The sequence below is a fragment of the Amborella trichopoda genome, unplaced genomic scaffold (assembly GCF_054954075.1).
Source record: "Amborella trichopoda isolate Santa Cruz 75 unplaced genomic scaffold, AtrichopodaSantaCruz75HAP2 v2.0 scaffold_422, whole genome shotgun sequence".
NCBI lineage: Eukaryota > Viridiplantae > Streptophyta > Magnoliopsida > Amborellales > Amborellaceae > Amborella > Amborella trichopoda.
In genome coordinates, this window is record NW_028283102.1 from 9,011 (window position 1) to 32,158 (window position 23,148).

Sequence of the window (23,148 nt, forward strand, 5' to 3'; positions counted from 1 at the left end):
CGACATTACGGCTAAACGACAGGACTGCCGTGGATGGCTAGTCTCGACCTCTCTTGGTCAAACGAAAGGGTAAGAGAAAGAAAGAAGAGGATTAGGAAGATCAAGAGTAGAGAAGAAGAAGAAAAAAAGAAGAGGAAAGATATGAAGAAGAGAGTAAGAGAGAAAACAATAGAGAAGAAGAAGAGAGAGAAGGGAAGGAAGGGAGAACAGGACACAAACGACAATGAGATTAGGAGAGATAAAGCTCAAACAGCAATGGCTTTCACCGACTATGACGTGAGGTAGAAAAATGAGGAAGAAACACAGGCGGCAACAGGTTTCTGCTGCCCGTGACTTGAGAAAGAAGTAGATGAAACTCAAGTAGCGATGGTCCTCTAGCGGGTATGACAGAAGAGAGAGAGAAGGAACACATGCGGTAATAGGCTTGCGCTGGCTGTGTCAGAAGAAATAGGAGAGGGAAAGAACACATGCAGCGATAGGTTTACGTCACCTGTGATAGAAGAACAATGATGGAAAACTCAGGGGGCACTAGGTTTGTGTCGGATGTGACAGAAGAGAAGAAAAAGAGAGAAAACATAGACGACGATAAGCTTGTACCGTATGTGACAGGAAAGAGAAAGAGAGAGAAAATACAAGTGGCGATAGGCTCACGCCGTATGTGAAATAAGAGAGAAAGAGCGAGAAAACACAGGCGGCGATAGGCTCGCACCGTCTGTGAAAGAAGAGAGAAGAGAGAATTTTGACAAAGGCCTAGCGCGTCACTCGGCCTAAGGCCTGGCTTACTGCTCATGTCTCATGCGTACGAAGGCATCACGCCAAATGATAGGTCCGCCATGCATGAATAGAGAAAGAAAGAGGAACAGGAAGAGAGAAATATGATAGACTAGAGGAGGAAGAGAGAGAAATAGATAAAGATAAAAATAGGAAACGGGAAAGGGAGAGACGAGAGAGAAAAGAGGAGAGATAAAGTGAGATAGATATGGGGGAGAAAAGAGGAGAGAGAAAAGAGAGAGAGAGATAGAAGTGGGAGAGAAAAAGAGGATAGAGAAGTTACCTTATCGAGGGGTACCGGCCCTTTTCTTCTCTCTCCTCTCTCTCTCTCTCTATCTCCAAGACGCAGCCACGAGTTTAAGCAAGAATTGAAATCTTTATTAAATGATTGAAGAATGAACCCTAGGTTTTTTTACAATTAGGCTTTGTATGTTTATATAGAATTGGGCCTAAACATGAGTGGATGCCCAAAAACTACCTACAATTGAAGATAATTACAATTTAATTGAATTAAAAGAAATTCTAAAAATGGGTACAAAAGGATTGTTTTACCCCTGACTTACAATGCATAGACTTCCAGAACAATCCCTGCTGCTGCCCGAAAACTTGCGTGATCTTCCATGACTAATCCGGGGTTGCTCTGATGCCCGTTTGATCGAAAAACAATTGTTTTTTTATGGGGCTCGACATGACGATCGATTTGATACCAACTTCGAGCCATGAATCATGTTTTTAAGCCATGATCATGAGACTTGAATTTTGGATGAATCTTAAAAACTTTGGATCGATAGTGTGCTTGTTTCTGGATATTTTTATTCGATATCTTCGCTGAGTCACACTAAATATGCCTTCATGATCACGTTGCAACAAATACAGCTCGATTTCGTGTCCAGATGAAGATTTTGTCGTCTTGAGTTTTTGACCGGAATCTTGAAATTTGACGGCCATAATTTACAGCAGATTTGTTGCCTTTGTGTGTGAAATCCAACCGTTCATCATGTACGGGGTTTGGACCAATGACAGTTCTGGACCTTACGCACACGATATAATTGCCTTCGCATCGATCCGATCCGTAAGCGCCATGATTTGGCCGCTTGAGCAAGTCGTATCGCTGCTGAATTTTCTACAACTTCTTCACGGATTAGCAACTTCTTTCTATCTTTTCTCTCTGCTCAGGCATCGTCATGGGGCGTACCACATATCAAAACACTCGTCTTGATGAGACGAACATGCTCACAAAATTTGAGCGTGATCCGACTTGGAATGAATGAGATATAGGCCCCAAAATTCACTACCCATGACTATGAAAACAACCATCTTTTATGGTTTTTTGGTGCGCGGTGGCCACACGGGATAGCGTGCAGCTTACGCCGTTTTGAGATTTTACTTATAACTTTGTCCTTAAGTGCCCGATTAAATCGAAACTTGACCCATAAAGGTTTTTGACCATACCGGATCCAATGGCAGTAGTCTCACAACTGTTTGATGCACTGAAAATATAGTTTTAATTATGGGATCCATTTCACGTTGCTAGAGTCCAATTTTGCCGAAATTGTTTATTTGTGTTCACTGCCTTAGATATATTGGATTGCGACGAAACTTGGTGGGTGGCCTTTTGAGGAGCTTATGAAGATCTTGACAAATTATGGATCCATTTTGAGACTGCCGAAATTTCCACTGTATGTTGAGGCTTGACCTGTTTCCTCTTTATTCCGCATCGGGGACCAAGGTGCTGAAAAATGTGTTCAAACAGCTTTTGTTAGAAAAAAAAAGTATTAAGCGTTTAGAATTAGAGGAGGTGCATCTTTTGTTTGAGTAGATGGTATCTGTGAGATGTGATTTTTAGTAGATTTAGTTTTTATTTATTTCAATATCTATTTTTATGATGTAACACTTTTTATTTTGGTAATGAAATATTCTTTTAATAATATTATTAATTATATTTTATACACAAGTATTTAAGTCAAAATGTCATATATTCAAGCTAGTGGAAGCATTGATAACAATATCATGTCCACTCAATCTTTTGTTAGAAAAAGAAAACATGCCCACTCAGTCTTTTGTTAGAAAAAAAAATAGTATTAAGTGTCTAGAATGATTTTACTAGGATTAATAGGGTTGATGGAAAACATAGCTAATGTAATCACTGCAGGTTTTTACACATATGGGGTTAGAAGAGTACCTAGTCATTTATTAAAGTATTTAACTAATTATAAACCAAAAGTAGAAAAAAATCTATTGCATGTATAAATCTCAAATCCCAAAATATTTAAATTTGGTTAAGAAAGGATCAATATGCACTTGTAGAAATAATAGTGATGCATGAATATCCCTTTAGCATGGTTGTCAATTCTTATTTTTTTATAGCCTTTCTAGCTACTTTAAACCCACAATTTATACTACTCACGATGAACATGATAAAGTAGATATATTATCACTTTAAATAGAATCGAATTTGTTTAACTTTTGATTTATGAAGTTCCATTCAAACAGTTTGTTATATGAACTTGACTGCTAATTTTGTGGTTTCTAAGTGGAAATTACAAAAATAAATTTGAAATGTTCTCATGTGCCGATTCCTCACAGTGGATTAAATAGAGCTGATATTATTTCAATATTCTTGATAGAATAGAATGTTAAAAAATAAAGTTTTCACTATAACTTTCAGCAGATGATATGACAGTAGAGTCCCGTAAGAGTCAATTATGTGGAAAACTTATTCTCTATTTGAATGGCCAACTCTTCTATATATGACATTGCTATCATATCTTAAATTCAAGATGGCTTGAAAGAGATTGTTGAAAGCCTTACGAGGGTCAAGGAGAGCACTATGTATGTTAAGGGCTCAATTTATTATAAACAAAAGTTTTTGGGGCTTGCAAACAAATGAAAGTTAGTAGCTTGAAAGGTCTCTGTCTTGATATCTCAATTAGATTAAAATCAACATTTATCCCACTTGAAAGGGTTTAGAATTCAAACAAGTCTTCTCTCATTTTCGATATCGATATTCTAGTTATAAGGATGCAGACATAATATTGAAATAATATGCAAAATTTTAAGGGCGTGTTTGTTTGGCTAAAATATTTATTTCAAAAATAAAATTTTCCAATTTGGTAAAAATTCCGCATTTGACGCACAATAACTTTTATTTCTTTATAAAATATATATTCCAACAAAGTTTCCATTTCTTTGTTAAAATATGAAAGTTTAAGTTGTTAAGGAGGGTTGAAACTTAATATTTCATAATATTTTTGTCACTATTCACTACTAACTATTTACAACATAATATATTATATAGGAAAAAGTTTATATAAGGTTGCAACCTTAAAATATAGAATTAAAGATGCACCTAAAAAATCTATCGAAAAAGGTTGTTTTAACGTTGATAATCTCTAATTGATCATCTCGACATCGAGATGTATGTATATGAAAAAAAATGATTTTGAGTCACAAAAATAGTACTTATTGCAATACATTATCTAGACTGTCCATTTCAAGATTTTCATATGTTTATAGATCTATTGATTTAGTTTAATGTTTTGTATTTAGATATAAAAATTATATTCAGATAATCCTAAGAATTTTTTACAGAAAAATTATATGTTTAAGGTTGCAACCATATAGAAACCACACCTTATTATATAATATTTATTTATATATTAAATAATATATTTGATAGATAAATTATATTTTAATAATATATAATATCAATAAATAAATAATAATTTATATAAATACTATAATATTTATATTATATAATATTCGATAATATATATATAATATAAAGGTAAAATTGCTAAAACCCCCCAAAAATATACTTTGTAAACACTCTACCCCTACCCTAAACTTTTTTCACTTATTTTTCTCAGAAACCATCTTTTATAACTAATACCCCCAACTCAAAAAGTTACATATTTTCTTGACAAAAATACCCTCCCTTCACATAACAAATCATTTTCAGATCCTAATATAAGGAAATGCCAGACTGGTCAGTCTGGCGTACTTCAAAATGCCGGATTGTCCCTACAAAATTCCGAACTGTTACATCAAAACACCGGACTGCCCCTTTAATATGCCGGACCGCAACTTCAAACTGCCAGACCGTAACTTCCAAATGCCGGACCGCCCATTCCAACAAAAAAATAATCGTTGGACCACCACCATGAAATACTGAACCGCCACCATGAAACGTTGGACCTCCCATTCCAGCAAAAAAAATCATCGGACCCCTTGTTCAAAATGCCGGACCACCCTATCTAACGAAAATAATTTGTTATGCGAGGGAGGAGTAGTGAACTTTTTGTGTAGGGGGTATTAGCTAGAAAACATAATTTTTTGGGGGGTAGTTGCTAGGAAAAGTTGCGTGGGGTGTAAAGTGGGTAAAAAGTATATCTTGGGGGGTTTTAGCAATTTTCCCTAATATAAATACATTTTAGTTCTATTAATATGATATAATATAATGTAATATAGTATAACAATAATATAATATAATGTAATATAGTATAAGATATTTAGATATTATATACAATATGGTGAATATATATCATATAGAATATATAATTTATATATCAAATATATTATTTAATATTTGAATAAAATATTATATAATGTATTATATTGTGAATAGTGATAAAACGTTATGAAAGATTAAGTTCCAACCCCTTAAAAACTGAAACTTTCATGTATTTTTATTAAAAAATAGAAACTTTATTGGAAGATATATTTTTATTAAAAATTATTGCACGTGGGAACTTTTATCAAATTAGAAAGAACATCTTTTGCGAAACAAACAGGCAGGAAAGGTAAAGGGTAAGAAGTTAGGAAACCATTTTAGAAAAAGTTTATTTAGAGCCTAGGCTCTAAACAATCAATTAAGAGTCTACCTCATAAATTTCACTAGAAGAGGTTGTTTTGATGCTTAAATATTTTCAAATTGTTTATCTTGACATCAAGATGCATGGACATGAGAAAAAAATGGATTTCAAGTTTTAGAAATAGTGCATTTTGTAATGTATTTTTTGGACAGTCATTTTTTAAGATTTTCAAGTTTTCATATCTGCTCGATCTATACTATTTTTTAAACTTTATAATTTATAATTAAAGATGAAAATATATTTAAAGCGCTCGCAAATATTTCCCAATCACATTTCTCAACACTATTTGAAGGTGGCTCTAATTTGATTGTGTGGGGGCCTCGGCTCTATACAAACCGCACCCTTTTTTTTTTTTGTGGGTAAGTGAAAGGGCAAGCTAAAAAAGAAAGGAAGTTACTAAACTTCGATTAGCTGATTCGTTAAACGTCGATATTACCTTTGCAAAATCTCTATGAAGCCCTGCTTGACGAATCGGAAAAAAAAGCAGCTCCACTCTCCTCTCTCTCGTATCGTTGTCGCAGTTGTTTTTGTGTAGCAGGAAGGGTGCGGAAGAGCTGATCAGAGCAGATATGTGAAGGAGGCCTGCCATTTTTGAAGGACATTTACGGGCCGGCTTTCTTTATTCTCTCATGGGGTAGGATTTTCTCTCTTTCTCTCAGTACACCTCCAGGATCGAGCCCCTTAATCCTCTAAATGGTTTCCCTTGGGTTTTCTTTCCCTATATTGTTTCTTAGCATTCTACAGCTAACATATTACGTATTGGTCTCTGGTTGATGATCATTATTATTTTTCTCATATCTTTAGGGTTTCTTGATTAAGTGGCAGAAAGTAGTTTTAGGGGTTTTAGGAGGTGGAAGAAGAATTGGGTTGCAGAGAAATTGGTGGGATATAACGAAATGTCAAACCCTCGTGTCACGATCACTCTGGGGCGCAGTGGCCAGGTACTCTCTCTATTCATTCATTGTTAGTTTTCTCCAATTCTGGTGTATGTTGCTCAAATGATTTAGTGGAAAATGGAATGGTAAAGTAGGCTGCTCTCTCAAAAAAGAATCAAATGGAACAGTATGATAACCTGTATCTGATGACTGGTTTGTCCCTTTTTGGATTTACTTCTTGTATGATTCTGCAAGCATATACTCTCGCACTTAGCCCAGTCTTTTGACTAAATTCATGAATTTCATGCCTCTGAATCTGCTGATTTTGATTGTTTCTTTTCATACCCTAGTAGTGTTTTTGTTGTAATGAACCAGCATTTTTATGGGCTCAAATCCGGTGATAGTTTATATGTTAGGATTTAGTTTTCTTTCCATAAGAGTCTCCTGTATATTTTTTATTACCATTAAGCAAATGAATTTGTTTCAAGGAAAGCATTACGCTGGTCCCAGACAAAAAACATCGCTCACCCCACCTCCCCCCCCCGGGTGGTGTCTCATGTATATGAAAATTGTGGTTGTCCTGAGGGCACAGGATGTACTTAGCTTCCCTAGTGCTAATTGGGAGCCCTTTGCTTGTATTCCTTGTTTTTGGGGAAGCTGAAGACTGTAAAAGCATTGGGATTTGTATACTTGCTCTGCCGAAGTTAAATGCTATTTCGAGCTAAAAGCATTTCCAGTGTTTTGGTAAGAGAGGAAAGTACACTATTAACTTTGAGTTTCCTTTCTTTCCGATGGTGAAGATTCTTTGACTGATTCGAGCTATAAGGTTTTAAGTATGACAATGGCACTGGTCGTGTTCTTCTTTATTGTTTGTACATATTAAATTGAAAAATGAGTCGAGGTAACCCGTTGTTGTGCTCCTTGTTATGGAACATTGGATTGTACTGTTGAACCTGAGATTTGTATTCCGAATTATTTCCTTGGAGCTTTTAGCGTTCATAACTGTCTGTCAATCCTTATGGGAATTCACATCCTTTCCATAATTTATTGCCATGTGGTTAGGAAAAATTTGGCTCAAATTCTTTTATAATTTGATTTGATCATCATCTATCACATTGATTTATTTTTTAATACAAAGTTAACAATCTCAAAAAAGTTATTTCCTTGTATTAAATAAGTATTTGGTGCAATTGGGGAACTGGTTGCTGCATTGCACATAGAGTTTAAACAATTTCAAAGGGTTTCGCAGGTTCATACTTATTTAGCATCAGTAGTGGGATATTCTCTTAGTGGATTTGGTCGCACATTCTCTTTTTTCATTATGACCTTTGCAGGTTGTGAAGAGAGCAGCGCCTTTATCAGATGGGATGCATCTTGATCGCACTCCTTCAGTGGGTAGCAAACGGCCCATGAGAGAGAGGTTGGGGAGCAATGCAGAGAATCCTCAATTTTATGGCAGCTGGACCAGTATCAAAAGGTTGCTTTTATTCTTAGACACGAGCTTTTCTTTTAACTATTAAAGGAATAAAAGATAAAATCTTTCCATATGTTTGTTAGTGTTTTTATTAAATTAGGCACCTTTTCCTCTTTTGGTTGTACTAGTTGGAAACCATGATATATGTCTTTATATTTCCTGTTATTTTCAAGGACTTTTGAGTTAGTTCTTGCCTTTCTTATTCCGTAATTTTTCTTTTTGAAATATTGGTTTTGAGTCTTCGATGTTGCTTTTTGGGATAGAACCTCAATCTGACAACGGTTCCAGACCTTAGAGTTTCTTAAAGCAGTGTTATTGCACCTGAATTGCGATACTTTTGTTGATGGAAAAGAAGAACCTAATATTGAGACGATGTTGAGAAGAAAACATGATAAAAATACCCATTTTGTATGTGCATGTGGGACCTATGTAATGATGTGGGAAACAAATGTTTATGTTTGTTTGTAGGTGGATTGTACAAAACAGTGACCTTTATAGTACTACTAAAATTCAAGGGTTTTTTGGCAATAAATGTGGAGGAGAAGTAACCTGTTAATGATAAGAGCCTTTCTTGCTTGTTGCTCCTCAGATGTTTTCTCTAGTATGGTATCCCTTTCGATGTGGAAACTGTGGAATATCAGAGTGAAACTATTGGTCAGCATCAATCATCTTGACAAAAGAATACTACAATTTCACTTGTAGTGAGAGGCAGTCAGGCGGGTTGATGGGATTGTGATCTATATCCGAATGTTAGTTATCTGCACAGCATATTCCTGTTGTGCAATTTTGGGAGTCTGTTGCATGGGTTGCTGGTTTTTATTTCCTTTCATGTTTTAGTCCTCTTACTATCATATCTGGATTTGAGCTCAATTCCTAATGAAGGTCTAAATTGTTTATTTAAGTGGGATTCTGAAGGTTTTTGGTCCTCTTTTCTCTCTAGGAAGTTATTGCTCTCATCAATCAATGGCCAAGAAAGAAAGACTTTAATTGCTTTTTTTTTTATGCGTTAAACCAAAAATATTTGAGTTAACTGCAACACATTTTGGTACAATTGAATCTTTTTATTGACCCAATAATTTTATGTAATATGTTATGTGAGTATTTAAAATGGCCATTATTCTTTCGGTCGTAATTCGGAGCATCGGCAAAGCTATATAGGCTTTGGTGTTTGAATACAGTTTACGGGAAATAGTCTATTCCCGTGAACTTCTCTGGGGGCTTTGTTTGGTAAGTGAAATCCCACCATTGAATTTAGTTGTTATTTCTCATAGTTGGTCTGCTAGGTTCAACAGCTTTGTTGCTTAAAGTGTCATTTCCTAGTATGTTCTAAGCGATTCAAGTATACAGAACAGCGCTGTTTATTGATTTTGTCACCTACAATTTCATGTTGAAAAAGTGCCTTCGTTCTTTTTCAATTGCAGTAATACTGATATATGCACATGTGTTGGCTTATCTAATCAAAGGCATGCGAATATCTGAGCTCAATAAGCAGTGTGCCTTCCATTCTCATGTTACAAATTTATGACTGATAGGAAATGTGATTTTTCATTTTTGCTATATGCTTGAATATTTCTTTTGAAAAGGTAACATAAATATTAATGTCATTAAAATTGTATACACATTCCCCACGAGGAGTGGTATGAAAGGGCTGCCCACATCTCGGGTGCTGTACATAAGTGGGGAAAGAGAAGAAGGAAAGAGAATAAACAAAATGTGGGTTAGAAGGTTCCCCTACAACAAAAAGGCAGAGGGGAACCGGTCAGAGAATATAGAGAAGAAAAGGTTGTGGTTGCATTTGATTGCTATGTGCTGGCTGAGATCCTCTGTGTGGCTCCCCTTCTTGTGAGCAGATCAGCTTTCCAGTTGGCTTTGCCCCAAATGTTCTGGAAGGAGACTATGAGGGCGATCATAAATGTGAGCAAGGTGCCATGAGTAGGGATCAAACTGGGAGGCCCAAGATATAATATTCCTTGAAACACGTGCCAGTACGAGTTTAGATCGCCACAGTGGGTTGAATTTCTTGTGGCTTTTGAGAGGGGCAATCGATTCGGCCATTGTTGTGTTGACATTGCCAATGAATCCTCAGAAGGATAGGTTCATATTATTAATGAAGTCTTTGAAGATTCCCCCAAAACCACTAGGGCCACGGCCAGGGTCACCTAGTGAGCAGCCATCCAAATTAAGTTTGATTATTCCAGTCTGGTGGTTGCCACTGGCTGGCTCTTGGGATACGCCTGGGTTTGTACAAGAGAGTATCGAGCGAGTTGAATTGAAGTCGGCTCTTGTAAAGGAATGCAGTCCCTTAAATTTTTTGGCAAATTTTTTTGTGATTTCCTTAATGTGGGTATCAATTGTGATTTCCTTAATGTGGGTATCAATTGTGATTTCCATAATGTGGGTGGTCTCCCATGTGGGACACACTTCTCTCATTGCCTTCGAAGACCTTCTGGTTTCTTTCATTCTATATGACCCAAATAGTGGTTAGGACAAAGGCCGTCCAAAAGAATTGGCCTGCGGTAGGGTTGGGGGTAGAAGATGCTTTCCTCATCATCGTCATCATCATCATTGTCATCATCATCATCATCATCATTGTCATCATCATCATCATTATGTCATCCCATCATTATCCCAACTATCTGGGGTTGGCTATAGAATCTTGTTTAACCATTCCACCCAATCAAGTGCCATACCCTGAATCAGACCATAAGTCACCATATCTTTTCACTACTACGATCCATGTTTTTTGGGGGCCTTCCTTTTGTCCTTTTAGAGCTTTCCACTTGAACCAAATAACTCCTCCGAACCGGTGCTATTCGAGGTTGACGCTGCACATGACAAGACCACCTAAGTCTACTTTTCCTAACTTTATTGCTTATTGGAGTTTCACTTAAGTTCTTTTGAAATTTAGAATTATATCTTTCCTTGTCTTGCCACTTATCCATCTCAACATCCTCAACTTAGCTATACTCATTCTATGGATATGTTGTTTTTTGACCGCCCAACATTTCGTCCCATAGAGCATGGCTGGTCTTATAACCATCCTATAGAAAGATAAGATGCTATATGGTTAAATTTATTCTATTTATTAATAGTTTTAAGTATTGACTGTCAGTACTATCCCAGTTATTTTTGTTGTTGTTGTTGTTGTTAGTTGTGACTATTACTATTATTATTATTTTTATTCTTATTATTAGGGAAATTTATCAAAATACCCATAAGAGATGCACCATTTAATATTATATGCATTTGCAGCTATTCCAACTCAAGGACATTTGTTTCTATGGGTATTTTGAAATTGAATCAAAAGATACGGTAAGGTGTTAAATTGTTCATCTCCCATGGGTAATTTGATAAATTTCCTTATTATTATTGTCGTCGTCGTTGTTGTTGTTATCATTATCATTTATCATTACCACTATCATTGTCTTTATTATTGTTGTTGTATTATTATTATTATTACTATTATTATTATTATTAATTTTATTATTATTGTTGTTATTGTTATCGTTGCTGTTGTTATTGTTACTATTTTTATTATTTTTAATAGAACTATCAATGCTACCTTTTATGCTTCTCTAACTAGTAGAAGTCTCTTTGGACACTTGCTAGTTTCTTTGAAAATCTTTCAGTAATAAATAATAATCCTGAAGTTGAATTAAGGCCTTTCCTTATTTCCTTTGGCATGGTCCAAAGGTCTTCAATCATCTAAAAAATTTTTCACCTTTGTTAAACAGAAGTCAAACATGTTAAAACTTACGAGTTTCTAACTTTGAGCTGCCATTTCTAATAAAAGGCAGCTCTTAAACCATTGTGCTCTGAGAATGTTTAAATGTTCTTAACAAATAAAAAGATATTACCTAAAAAAATAATCCGTTTATAGTTTTTTATTTCTTGAATGTTAATTTTATGCATTTTTCATCTTGTTATGCAGACGTCGGCAAGCAAACGATCGGCGGAGTGATGATGGGCCATATATTTCCCGTATCCACAACAAATGACTATTAGAAATATTTTTTTGTAGTCTAACGGCTAATTTCTCTTATGCTAAGATTGATGCCCTTTATGACTAAAAAGATGATCGGATTGCTCAAGATGACTTGCGGTTTAAATTGTTGCGCAAAAATTCATCTCGAAGGAAGTATTATAGTGACTCTGAAAATCAGAATGGAGATCTCCGTGAAAAACTCTCACGGTTTGCTCCATCTTCATCAGTTATAGATACACCCCACCGCATGCCTGGAACGAGGAATACACGAACTGCAAGGCGAATTCCTCCTACAAGAAGTGCTGATGACTTGCTCCAGTTGGACTCTTTGAGAAGATCTTACTCATCATGGACTCTTGATGGGTTAAAGCGCAGATCACCTGAGAGACCATTAGGTGGAGCTTCCAGAGCCCTCTCCCCTCCAAGAAATATGCATGCATTGCATTCTGTTCAATCATCTAGATCTATCGATACTTCAAGACCCAGCTCGTTCCTGACAAAAGATTCTGTGCCTCTTGAATCTGCTAAATCAGTTGCTCGCCTTGCTCCTACTGCTAATGGAATTACGCAGAAGCCAGCTTATCCGGTACTTCCAGCTCTTTCTTGTTCTCGTTTTAGCAACAATGTTTGTTAACTGCTAGGCTGGTAGTTCTTTTGCACTGACTGGTACTTCTTTTGTGTGATGGTCTTAAATTATAGTTTAGCATTGGTCTACTTGATAATTCTTTCAATACTACAAACTCACTATATGCTGATGTCAAAAGATTCATGCTCCTGTGGGAGCCTTTCCTACATTCAATCCCAACCCAATCTTGGAGTATTTTTAGGACTCTAAAGTTTGGGAATGTAACCTCTTCAACCTGGCGACTGACTTCAAAAAGAATAAAAAATAAAAAAATAAAATAAAATAAGGGTGAGGTTTTCATAAGGTTGCAACCTTAAACAATCCAACTTGGTAATGTCCGTCCCGATAGCAGGGATCTCCTACTGGCCTCGGGTGAGGTTTGCATAAGGTTGCAACCTTAAACAATCCAACTTGGTAATGTCCGCCCCGATAACAGGGACTTCCTATGGGCCTCTGGCAACATGGGTCAAAGGAGCCGCCCACACTCATCTTTTGGCAACTGTTTACAATCCAACTAGGTGGACATCCTTTGCGGATATTCAAGATTGGAGCCTTCCATATTTTGTTGACAATTTTAGGTTTTAAGTTTTGGTGAAAATGTATTTTATTTCTTCCTCTCTACCTCTCTTGTATTCTGAGCACCCATCTTGTGGGTTGCCAATTTTTACCACTTCAGTGGCAATGTAACTATAATTTATTTATACAAGTCAAATAGTTTCAAAAAAGATAAAAGGCGCACCTCCATGGTCCAAACTTTGTCATAAGATGCAATTTTGGTGTCAGAATTTTTAGGTTGGTCCGAGAATCTATTTTCATCTCTAATTATAAAATCTTAAACTGAAAAAATGGTTCAAATCAAGTAGATCCACAAAATGCATGAAAATGTTTACAATGGACGGTCCAGATAATGTGTTGCAAGATGTACTATTTTTGGGACCTAAAATCTTTTTTTTTTTTTTTTATATATATCTCGATGTTGAGATGATCAATTAGTTGGTTTTCCAATCTCAAAATAGCCTTTTCCGATAGATTTTTGAGGTGTACCTTAATTCTACAATTTAAGTTGTCCACCTTATATAAACTTTTCCTTAAAAATAAAGCTCATTCCTTAAGTGCCTGAAAGGAAACTAGCATCATTAAATTGAATATAGACTGTCCAGTTTTTGGACTGTCGGATCAAAGTGTTTAAGAAATAAAAAAAATCTGATTTTCTTATTTTATTTTATTTTTGCAAATAATCATTTGGAGATTCTTAGGTGGATCCCAAAATTTAATATAGAAACCTAGGGAGTAGTGTAAAGTATGCTTCTGCTTCTGCTTCTGCGGGAGCATTCTATGCATGCTCCATGGTGAATTGCTGATTAGTTTTCAGCATTTATTCATTTAGGTTCTGTTAGATGTGCATGGCTTGATAGGTTTCTTATATAGCTTTTTTTCTATTGGCTGTTTCACAACATCGATGTATGTCCAAAGGCGCCAGTCTTGAAATAGGGATTTCAGTTCAATTATTGGAGGATGGCAAGATGGCACATTTTTTTTTTTTATATATATATAAATATATATATATATATATATATATATTTTTTTTTTTTTTTGAAGTTCGTGTACTTTTAGTGCTCATTGGACTTTACTTGCTTGAGTTGAGATAATTAGTGTTCCAAGCTATTATATAACAATGAGGGCAAACAGAATTCAATCAATCTTGGAACTTTTTAAAATAAAGATCTGTCAAGTTTATTAGTGGGAAACTGTGGATTTGGGACTACAATGAGATATACTCTTGAGCCAATGCTCACTTATGAATCAAACTGTTGCTGTAGTCTATCGATGATTATGGTTTATCTCATTAATTGGATAATAACCTGCCCCAAATCCATATTGCAAACCTCAAATGTACTTATCTGTTGACCTTCCTTCTAAAAACCTAAGCAAACAGTGGATTTGGGTGCGTTTCCTAAAAAACAAAAATGGTGGATTTGGGTGATTGATCCTAAAATGACTTTCCTGCATTGTGTGATATGTTATTTGTGTTTTATGTGTTTTGTTGCCTATGGGTTTTATATGTATTTGTGTACATGTGCATGTGGAGTGCTAGAGGGCTGGGTGTGTGTGCATGCATGCACGCAACCAGATGCAGAGAGTGTGTTGGTTCTTTTTAGAAGGAGAAGCAACCTTGTTATTTATTCTCTGTTTTTGAATGGAACTGAGGAACTTCGTAGTAACTATGTCTACAAAACTGTATGCACATTGCACAAAAAATCTAGATGCTAGGATGATTAGTTTTTTTTTGCCAAGTTGGGAACGATTGTTCGGGAATGATATAAGACTTCAATTCCTCTGGGTCCTGCCACTTAACTTGTAATTAATGAGTGCGTACAGGCCACTTAAGAATCGTGAAGCAAGGATATGCTCATGGCTGTTTTCACAGCCTGGATTTTTGAGGTACTTCAGTAGGCTAGTTTGTTGTTGTTCTGGGGTCTATAAGCTCCCACCTTCATGCATTGGAACTCTTGAGCTGACTAACATCTATTGTGTAATCCTTGTGCTTCGAGTGTGATTAAGCTAGAGATATTTAAAGGAAAAATTGGCCACATCAAGCTGCATTTGGTATTTTTGGTAATAAACTGTATATTCATTGTTTGCTTATAAAAGAAAGTGTTGTTATATCCTGACAGATTTTTCCACAATGATGTTTTGCGGTTATTGGAATCAACTACGAAGACATCGAAATCAAATAGTTATTTGTCCCAATAAAATCTCTGTGGCTGATCTGTGCTAGTCAGGTGTGGCTAGATCGAGAGTGGTTCCTCTTTCACATGTTTTTTTTTTGATGCTGTTAACTGTTCCTCTTGCACATGTTGACTGGAATAGAATGCTATATACTTATTCAAGAACAGAACTTATCCATCACATATGGGTGTCGGCCTGGATTTTCTTTGTTTTGCTTTTGTTTTTTGTTTTGGTGGTGGTGTCTATCAAACTGGGGTTGGCTGATTCCTGCCTGCATATTAGTGATGACAAAAATATGGAAAACCCATAATCACTAAAAGATTCGGAGACTAGAGTCCTCTTTAATTTGTTAATCTGGCAAGCATCTATTTTCAACTGATAGGTGATAAAACTAAGGCCATGGTGGCAACTATGAAAAGTTGAAGTTAGTTCAACAATTTGCCAATTATTCATTATATTTTCCTTGCATTTAGTGATGTATGGGATTCTTATCCTTACTGTAGAAATGTCGCAGATAATGTTTCTCTTTGACAAACACCTTTTGGACATGATACCTGGTTCCTATGTAATTTCATGTTTTACAAAATATAGGAACCAGATGAGTTCCGCTCAGACACCCAACATCTATGAATATGGCCTGCCATATGATTAACTACTATGGATTTGAAGAGAAATTTAAGTGTCATTGCGATGAAAGTAGCATCACATGAAAAGGTTTTGGGTAAAACTTGAGTTGTGATCAGTTGTATGATTCAAGAATCAGTGGTATTTGATGCTTTAAAGAAATAGACAACCACTACAACCTTTTCCATATTGTATGAAATGGCCCAAGGTTACCATGGTCATTGGAGAAATCAATATTGGCCCCATTTTAACAGCTATTGGATCCCCAAAATTTGTCATCAGGATTTGAACAATGTGCTCAATTGGGAAATCTATTTCCTATAATCAATTCCAGATTCCAGAAAGATACCCCAGAACTGGGATTTAATCTGACGCAAGAAGTGAAGTGTCTCACATGTCAACCTGGGAAGGATCCTTTCTTAAGAAGCTTGATTACCAGTAAAATGGGTGAATATGTCACAATTATAATTGAGTCTTTCTTTCTTTCTCTCTCTTTTATGAATTTAAAGTCCAGAGGTTGTGATCATTGACTTCATGCCATCTGTATATCAGAATCAGCCACGGATAGCTGTCTTCTTATGAAATGTATCTCTTTAATATGTATCTGTGATCTCTGAGGCATTAATGTGCATTACATGACCCCTTAGCTAGATAATAGTGATGGTTTTGAAAAACTTAAAATAACAAATAGAAAGGGAGATTACCTTTCAGTGTCCGATATTCTTCATGAAATATTCTTGGTATATATGTCATTCCCTTTTCTAAGTATATAATTTTTCTTCATGAATGCTCATTATAGCCAGTCCTCCATCTTAACCGTTGTCTCCTTAATGCAGGCTGAGGAATACACTGTTGCAAGCTTGTTGCATGCGCTAGGTCTGGGCAAATATGCCATCCTTTTTCAGGCAGAAGAGGTAATTTACATACACGTGCCTGGGTTTGTGAGAGCGTGTCTCTTTAGATTTACCTCGAGAAGCTAGGAACTTTAAATTAATGAGTTTGTTGTTTCCGAAATTTTCTGAGCATGGTTACATGAATAAAGTGGTTTATATCATTTGAATCAGTTTGTTACTTCTAAAATTTTCTGATCATGGTTCTATGAATAAAGCTGTTCATAGTTTTAAATCAGAGATGCTAGTGCATTTTAGCTTCTTCCAATACTTTGCTTTCTGGGAGGATGCACATTTCTGTAGGGACTGAAGTCTGGATTCTTGTACGTCATTTCTCTCTTTTTTGATGTGCTGCACTTGTGATAGATGATTAGGGAGTCAATTTATGCATGCTAAATAATTATACTTTTTTAATGTGTTGATAACTGTCCTCAATCTGCATGTCTGGCATTTCCTGTAGGCAGGGTCACTTGGCTTTGTTTTCAGTGCTTTCATGATGTTCTTTTTAATATAACCAATCAATTTCAAAAGGCACATATCGGCAATGATGTCATTTTCTTGGAAAAGATGTTTTGCTTGCACTCCCTATAAGCCGAATTTGTGCAGGCAACTTATTGGCTCATCTGGATGGGACCTACTTCTTGGGATCTACATGTGATACATGATTATTTCCATTTGTTGACTTCTTCAGGTGGACATGACTGCTTTGAAGCAGATGGGAGACACTGACCTCAAAGAGTTGGGGATACCAATGGTATTATTGGCTCCTAGGATTTCTGTTACTTCAAATGATTATCTACCCCACATCTGCTTGCTTATAAGACTACACAGTTTATCGTTCATTACCAGACAATAAATGTCTCATATATAGTTGATAAACAAAAACTACACAGGTTTACAGTTATTTCACATGACCAGAACTATCATTGTCGATTTCACATGAACTGCACTCTTAAATTTGCAAATAGTCTTTCTTTGTAAAGAACAACTCAAATATTTATTCTTTATTGTTTCCTACTTTGATGCATGCTTAGAGATTACAACATACAGATTTCAAATTCTAAGTAAACATGAGTTCTGCTTTTGCTAAAATACTTGGGAACCTTGGAACACATTTATGCTATATATGAAGTGAAAAATATAAATTTTTGATATGGATGAAATCAAGTTTTACGCCAGTCAAGCACTGATTTGTATAGACTTAATAATTTGATGTCATGGCCATTTCTTATTTTAAATATGTTGTTTACAAAATATGTCAATCATTGGAGAGAAAGTATAGATCGAATTGCTCTTGATGCAAATATGCAAATAAATATAGGCATGTGTGCAAAAAGGTAATTTTCTTTGTAAGTAAATATGCTAATTGCCAAAAGAGGGTAAATATGGTGAGGTGATACATTAAAGAAGAGGGAGAAGGGAGGAGTGAGATAAAGATTTTGGAATGAAGAGATTAGAGAGCTAGTGCTGAAAAATGTGGGGCCAACGAGAGGCAAATACTCTATGGCTGGGGAATCTCTTCGCATGACATGGAGCATGTGTCAAAGACATCTCCCTGTCCCTAAGATGCTTAATCTCCTTCAGTATATCTGCTGGCTTCTATGGTTAGCCTCTGGCCTACGGCCTACTTGATATGTCAGATTGTCATCTTCTGCCATTGGTGGACTGTCGATAAGAACTGAACATGATTTTTTGAGATCCTGCCTAAGGTGTCTTACACACCCTTGTGGGGCACATGAAATGGAGTCCCAAATGGTTTCTGTGCTGCTCCTCAAGGTATTCCTGAGACCCCAAGAGTCACAGGTCGTGGACTCCCAAAAGAGCTGCCTTCAAAGCTACAATGTCAGGTACCCGTGTGGGGAGGGGATCAAGAGCCACTTAAATACATTTAGAGGGCACATCCCCATTAGAACATGGCTTCATCTGGTGTTGAACAGACATGGTATCAGCAGCACGTAAAGGAGGTTGTTGCTTTTGTCAGGTCCAATGATTCTTGAACAAGTTGATGATGTAGATGAAGCAAAGGGCATGTTTGGTACGTGTGAAAATACTTCCGTGAAAGTATTTTCAAATGAAAGAACTCCCCCACATGAATAGGTGTGGGAGTTTTTTCACACCAATTGGCTGCTAATTGGGCTGAAAAAAATGCACTGGAACAAATTGGTGTGAAAAAACTCCCATACCTAATCACATGGGAGAGTTCTTTCGTGTGAAAATACTTTCACAGAAGTATTTTCACCCGTACCAAACGTGCCCCAAGAGAATGAAAGATGCAGAAAAAAGTGATCTGCCTCAGCAATGAACAAGTAAATGTTGGGAGTTGGAGCCCTAGGTGTTTACTGGTCTCTGATTGGCATCTTGTTAAGTGAAATTAGCCATTTGAAGACTTACACTCTTGTTGGACCCGAGGAAACCCATGATAGAGAAAATCTGGGCATTCAGTCTTGCTACTTTCTTGCTACTGCCCTGAAGAGTTTGGAAAAGGATTTGATAAAGAACCTACCGAACTATTGTAACCCTAGACAAGCCATCTTTAAACAACAGGAGAATGAGCATAACTTGATAAAGAACCTACTGACTCTCTTGTCACCCAGGACAATTTATTTACATTCCTGGGGAAATGAACGCAGGGTCACAAGTTCAAGACACCGTAAACGATGTTAACAATCCTTAAACTCATTGTCAGGGTTATCAAATGCGAGATATGACTTGATGTGCCAGGGAGTCTAATGTGCTATGTGCCTCGATGCAAACACAATGCAGGCTCATCACTTCCAAAGCAGTTACTAAATTTTAAAAAATAAATTTAAAAGTTACCAAAAGAAATTTTTATAGTACTCTCTCCTGCCTCCACCTTTTTGAACACTGGATAGGATTGCTTTGTATTTGCTCTCATATGATGTCTCATAGCATATAGCATACTCCATCATTTATATCTTCATTTGAGTCAGAGCTACATGCAGCCTAGGTGATACAATCGCAGGTCTTGAAAGTGAAAGCTATTGATTGGAAGTGCAGGGAATGGATATTACTTTCATAAGTTTCAAGTGAAAATCCTACATGTTCTCCTTGCTTGTATAACCTAACTCATTCATGACTTTGTTGTTCATTGTATGTTGAGCGTCGAAGCTCTTATTTGTGTAAGGTTCTAATCTTAAAAGTTAAAACAGCACATAGCATTGGTTTCAAAAAGTAGGTAGATTTCCTGGTTGAGTCTCTTTTTTAGCTTGCGTATTCATGCCTCCTTGAAAGCAAAGCTTGCTCGGAACTCGTGTCAATCAATCTCTGATAAATTGATTTAATGCATTCTATTGCATTTGAGGTGTCCTTGCTCATTTCAAATCATACCTAAACTTAACAGTCTATGTGATTGCCTGGTGATATAGTTGCTCGTGTGAACACGCATTTTCCTGGAAGCTTCTTCTCTAACTTTTCTTAAGGGATGTATGATTCTGATCTACTGGTCTTACATGGATATCTAAGGATAAACACCATTTTAGAAAGTGGCAATGTCATTGCCTGTGTCCTGAGTTTGCCAGGATTATCCAAGTCATGCTTGAAAAGTTTGTAACCTTTTGATTTCCATTGATAGAAGCTTGAAAACTTTATAACCTTCTTCTCTAACTTTGTTGGGATTTTCCAAGTTATAAGCTTCTTCTCTAAATTTTCTTAGGGGAAGTATGATTCTGATTTTCTAGTCGGACTTGGATATCTATTGGAGGATAATACAAGGTTAGAAAGTGGCAACTGTCCTTATTTTATTGGGATTCTCCAATTCCTGAGCTTGGATTTGCTTGAAAACTAGCCTTATCATGATATTTCTTTATGTGATGGGCATCTAATCTAACCTAAAGGAGACTCTCTAAAGATCTTGGGGTGCATTTCTTTTGCAATGATTGCACCTGCCAATCATTTATGGCTGACCTATTGGTATATTTGAGGTCATTTCGTGTTTAGTCTTGTCAAACTACATGAACTGAAAATCTATTTGTATCCCTAACTCAAGAGAACTTATGGTAAGCCTCCTGCGGTTGAAATTTTGAAATAGGGTTTGGAATTATGTGGCAAGGGATATTTCAGATGTCCTTTTCATAGTTGATGTTTAACATGGTTTGCCTCTCTATAAAAATCCTAACTGCAATAGTATTGTTTATGAATATTGCTGAATCCCCATTGATTTAATTTATTCAGTGTCCGACAGCAAATTGTAAATTACCATGATTTCTACCCACAATTAGTACCACACTGTAAATTTGGAATTTGCGAACTGGAGAACGATTAAGAGGAGCACTCTAAGTTACTACTGAAATGCGGTAAATTAATCGGTGTTTGCAAAATGAAATATGTTCTTATACAAAAACTAATAGACTGCTGGAAGTTGGGAAGCAAACGAACCTTTCTTGAACGCTGATTGTGAGCTTTGTTAGTATGTTCCTTCAATTCACTCTAGCACTTCCTGCTTCGTTGGCAACTTGAAAGAAAGTGCTACCTTTGAATAGTTGGGATGAAAAAATAAAATGTTTTAGTAGTACTTAAGAATTTAGAGGCATTATTGATGTATTCTTAAGGAATGATTTGTTCCAATGATTTGAGTCATTTGATCTTCAGTTCAGCATGTTGGCATCTTGGCTGACCGGAGCCACACAATATGTTGCCTCAAAATCAGGCAAGTTTGTATTGACTCCCAAGTTTTGAACCATTACTTCTAGGAATCCAAAAGCTTTGAACCATTACTTTTAGGAATCCAATAGCTTTCCATGGATGTCAATATAGTCGACATTCTCCAAAAATAAAAAAATCCATGAGCTCTCCATGGGTGTCGATAATGTGTTCTTACATGGGCTGGACTACCATTTGGTTGGGTTAAAGTAATGCCAACCCAGTTCACAGCTAAATCAATAAAATTTCCTAACTGCCTAGTATACTTTAGGAATTTAAAAGACAACTGCTACATACATGGTCTGAAGGTCTAAATCAATCTATCTGAAGGTCTAAATCAATCCAACTTATTGGGAAAAGAAAATCTAGATGCATTTGGGGTTGCTTTCTTACAAAATATCTGAATTGTTCTTCATAGGCTTTGTGTTTGTCCTCTGCTTTCTGCTTGCTGGAAATCGATGTGATAACGATTTACTAAATCACTGAGATGTTAGCATTGTTCTTACATGTACTGAAGCATTGGTTTTCTGGTCTTGTAAGAATTCTTAAACTAATACAATGTTGCTATCTTTACTCTTAAAATGACTTATTTGGGACTTACACTATGCTTACGTTGCTTTTAGGGCCCTAGGAAGAAGATCCTTCTTGCGCTCTTGCCGCGTTCCAAGCCTCGATAGATATTTACTCTTGTTTATACTGGGAAAGAAAGTTTTTGTTTATGATTTTACTTTCTGTATCTTAATATTTGATTTGGGTTTAAAGAATATTTCACTTCACGTGTTCTTAGAAACAGAAAAGAATGCACATATGTTCTCGCAGCCATGATCTTGCTTCATTCAGTTTACAGGTAGAGTGGTTTAAAAATCTTCAAGGAAATTGCATATGGCGTAACAAGGACCCAACCAATCATTAAATGACTCAAGGTGCTACATAATATCAAGCGTTCTGTTTTATGTGTCGTTGGTGTTTCATTTCTTGATACATAGCTACTCTAGACGTCAGCATGTCCTTAATGGTAGTTATGCACACAAATTTCTTGTATGTCAAAATTTTCGATTTATTTTTTCTGCCACCGATTAGATGGCTACCTGTCTTCTATTCTTACCACCTTTTATACGTTCTGCCATTTTTGTTTTGGGAAAGCTTTCTATGCTTTTATCTACAGCATAGAAGTTCTATACTCCTTTTTATCCAACCTTCTATTCGAAGTTGTATCTTTCTTTTTATCCAACCCTCCATTCTGAATGGAGGGTTAAGATTGCCCCAATCACAATGTCACGTTTCTGCACTATTTTATTTTTAATTTTTTTCTATAAATTATTTTGACACCAAATTTTGGACGTCCATTCTTTTATTAAACTTGTATTAACGAAAAATATAGAAAAAATGTTTTTGATAGAATAAAATAATCAAAATACCTTTGAAAGTTTTTCGGGGTATTTTGGTCATTATTATTTATCAAAAAATTATTTTAAATATTTTTTATAGGTGCGCTCCAATGAGAAGATGGTACGTACCAAATTTTATATTCAGAAAATTTGTATTAAAAAAATAAAAATAAAATATTTTGAGATGTCGGATCTAAGATCAAACGGTGAGTAGCTCTCTTGATCAAAATTGGATGGCTGGATAGTAAGGAGA

General features: G+C 36.0%; 1 protein-coding gene across 4 annotated transcripts; it reads left to right on the plus strand.

Moving 5' to 3' along the window:
• Positions 1 to 6,107: 6,107 nt before the first annotated feature.
• LOC18429769 (uncharacterized) lies at positions 6,108 to 22,567 on the plus strand. 4 transcript variants are annotated; one of them, XM_020664624.2, is made up of 8 exons: positions 6,108 to 6,279; positions 6,450 to 6,586; positions 7,855 to 7,997; positions 11,926 to 11,975; positions 12,069 to 12,565; positions 16,795 to 16,872; positions 17,540 to 17,602; positions 22,355 to 22,567. In XM_020664624.2, the coding sequence occupies exons 2-8, from the start codon at positions 6,542 to 6,544 to the stop codon at positions 22,418 to 22,420; spliced, it is 942 nt and encodes a 313-aa protein (XP_020520283.2). In that variant the 5' UTR covers positions 6,108 to 6,279; positions 6,450 to 6,541; the 3' UTR covers positions 22,421 to 22,567. The 4 variants fall into 4 exon arrangements, with proteins under 4 accessions (XP_020520283.2, XP_020520284.2, XP_011621766.2 ...); XM_020664625.2 differs by having other exon boundaries at positions 6,465 to 6,586; XM_011623464.3 differs by lacking the exon at positions 22,355 to 22,567 and adding an exon at positions 22,131 to 22,325.
• The last annotated feature ends 581 nt before the right edge of the window (positions 22,568 to 23,148 follow it).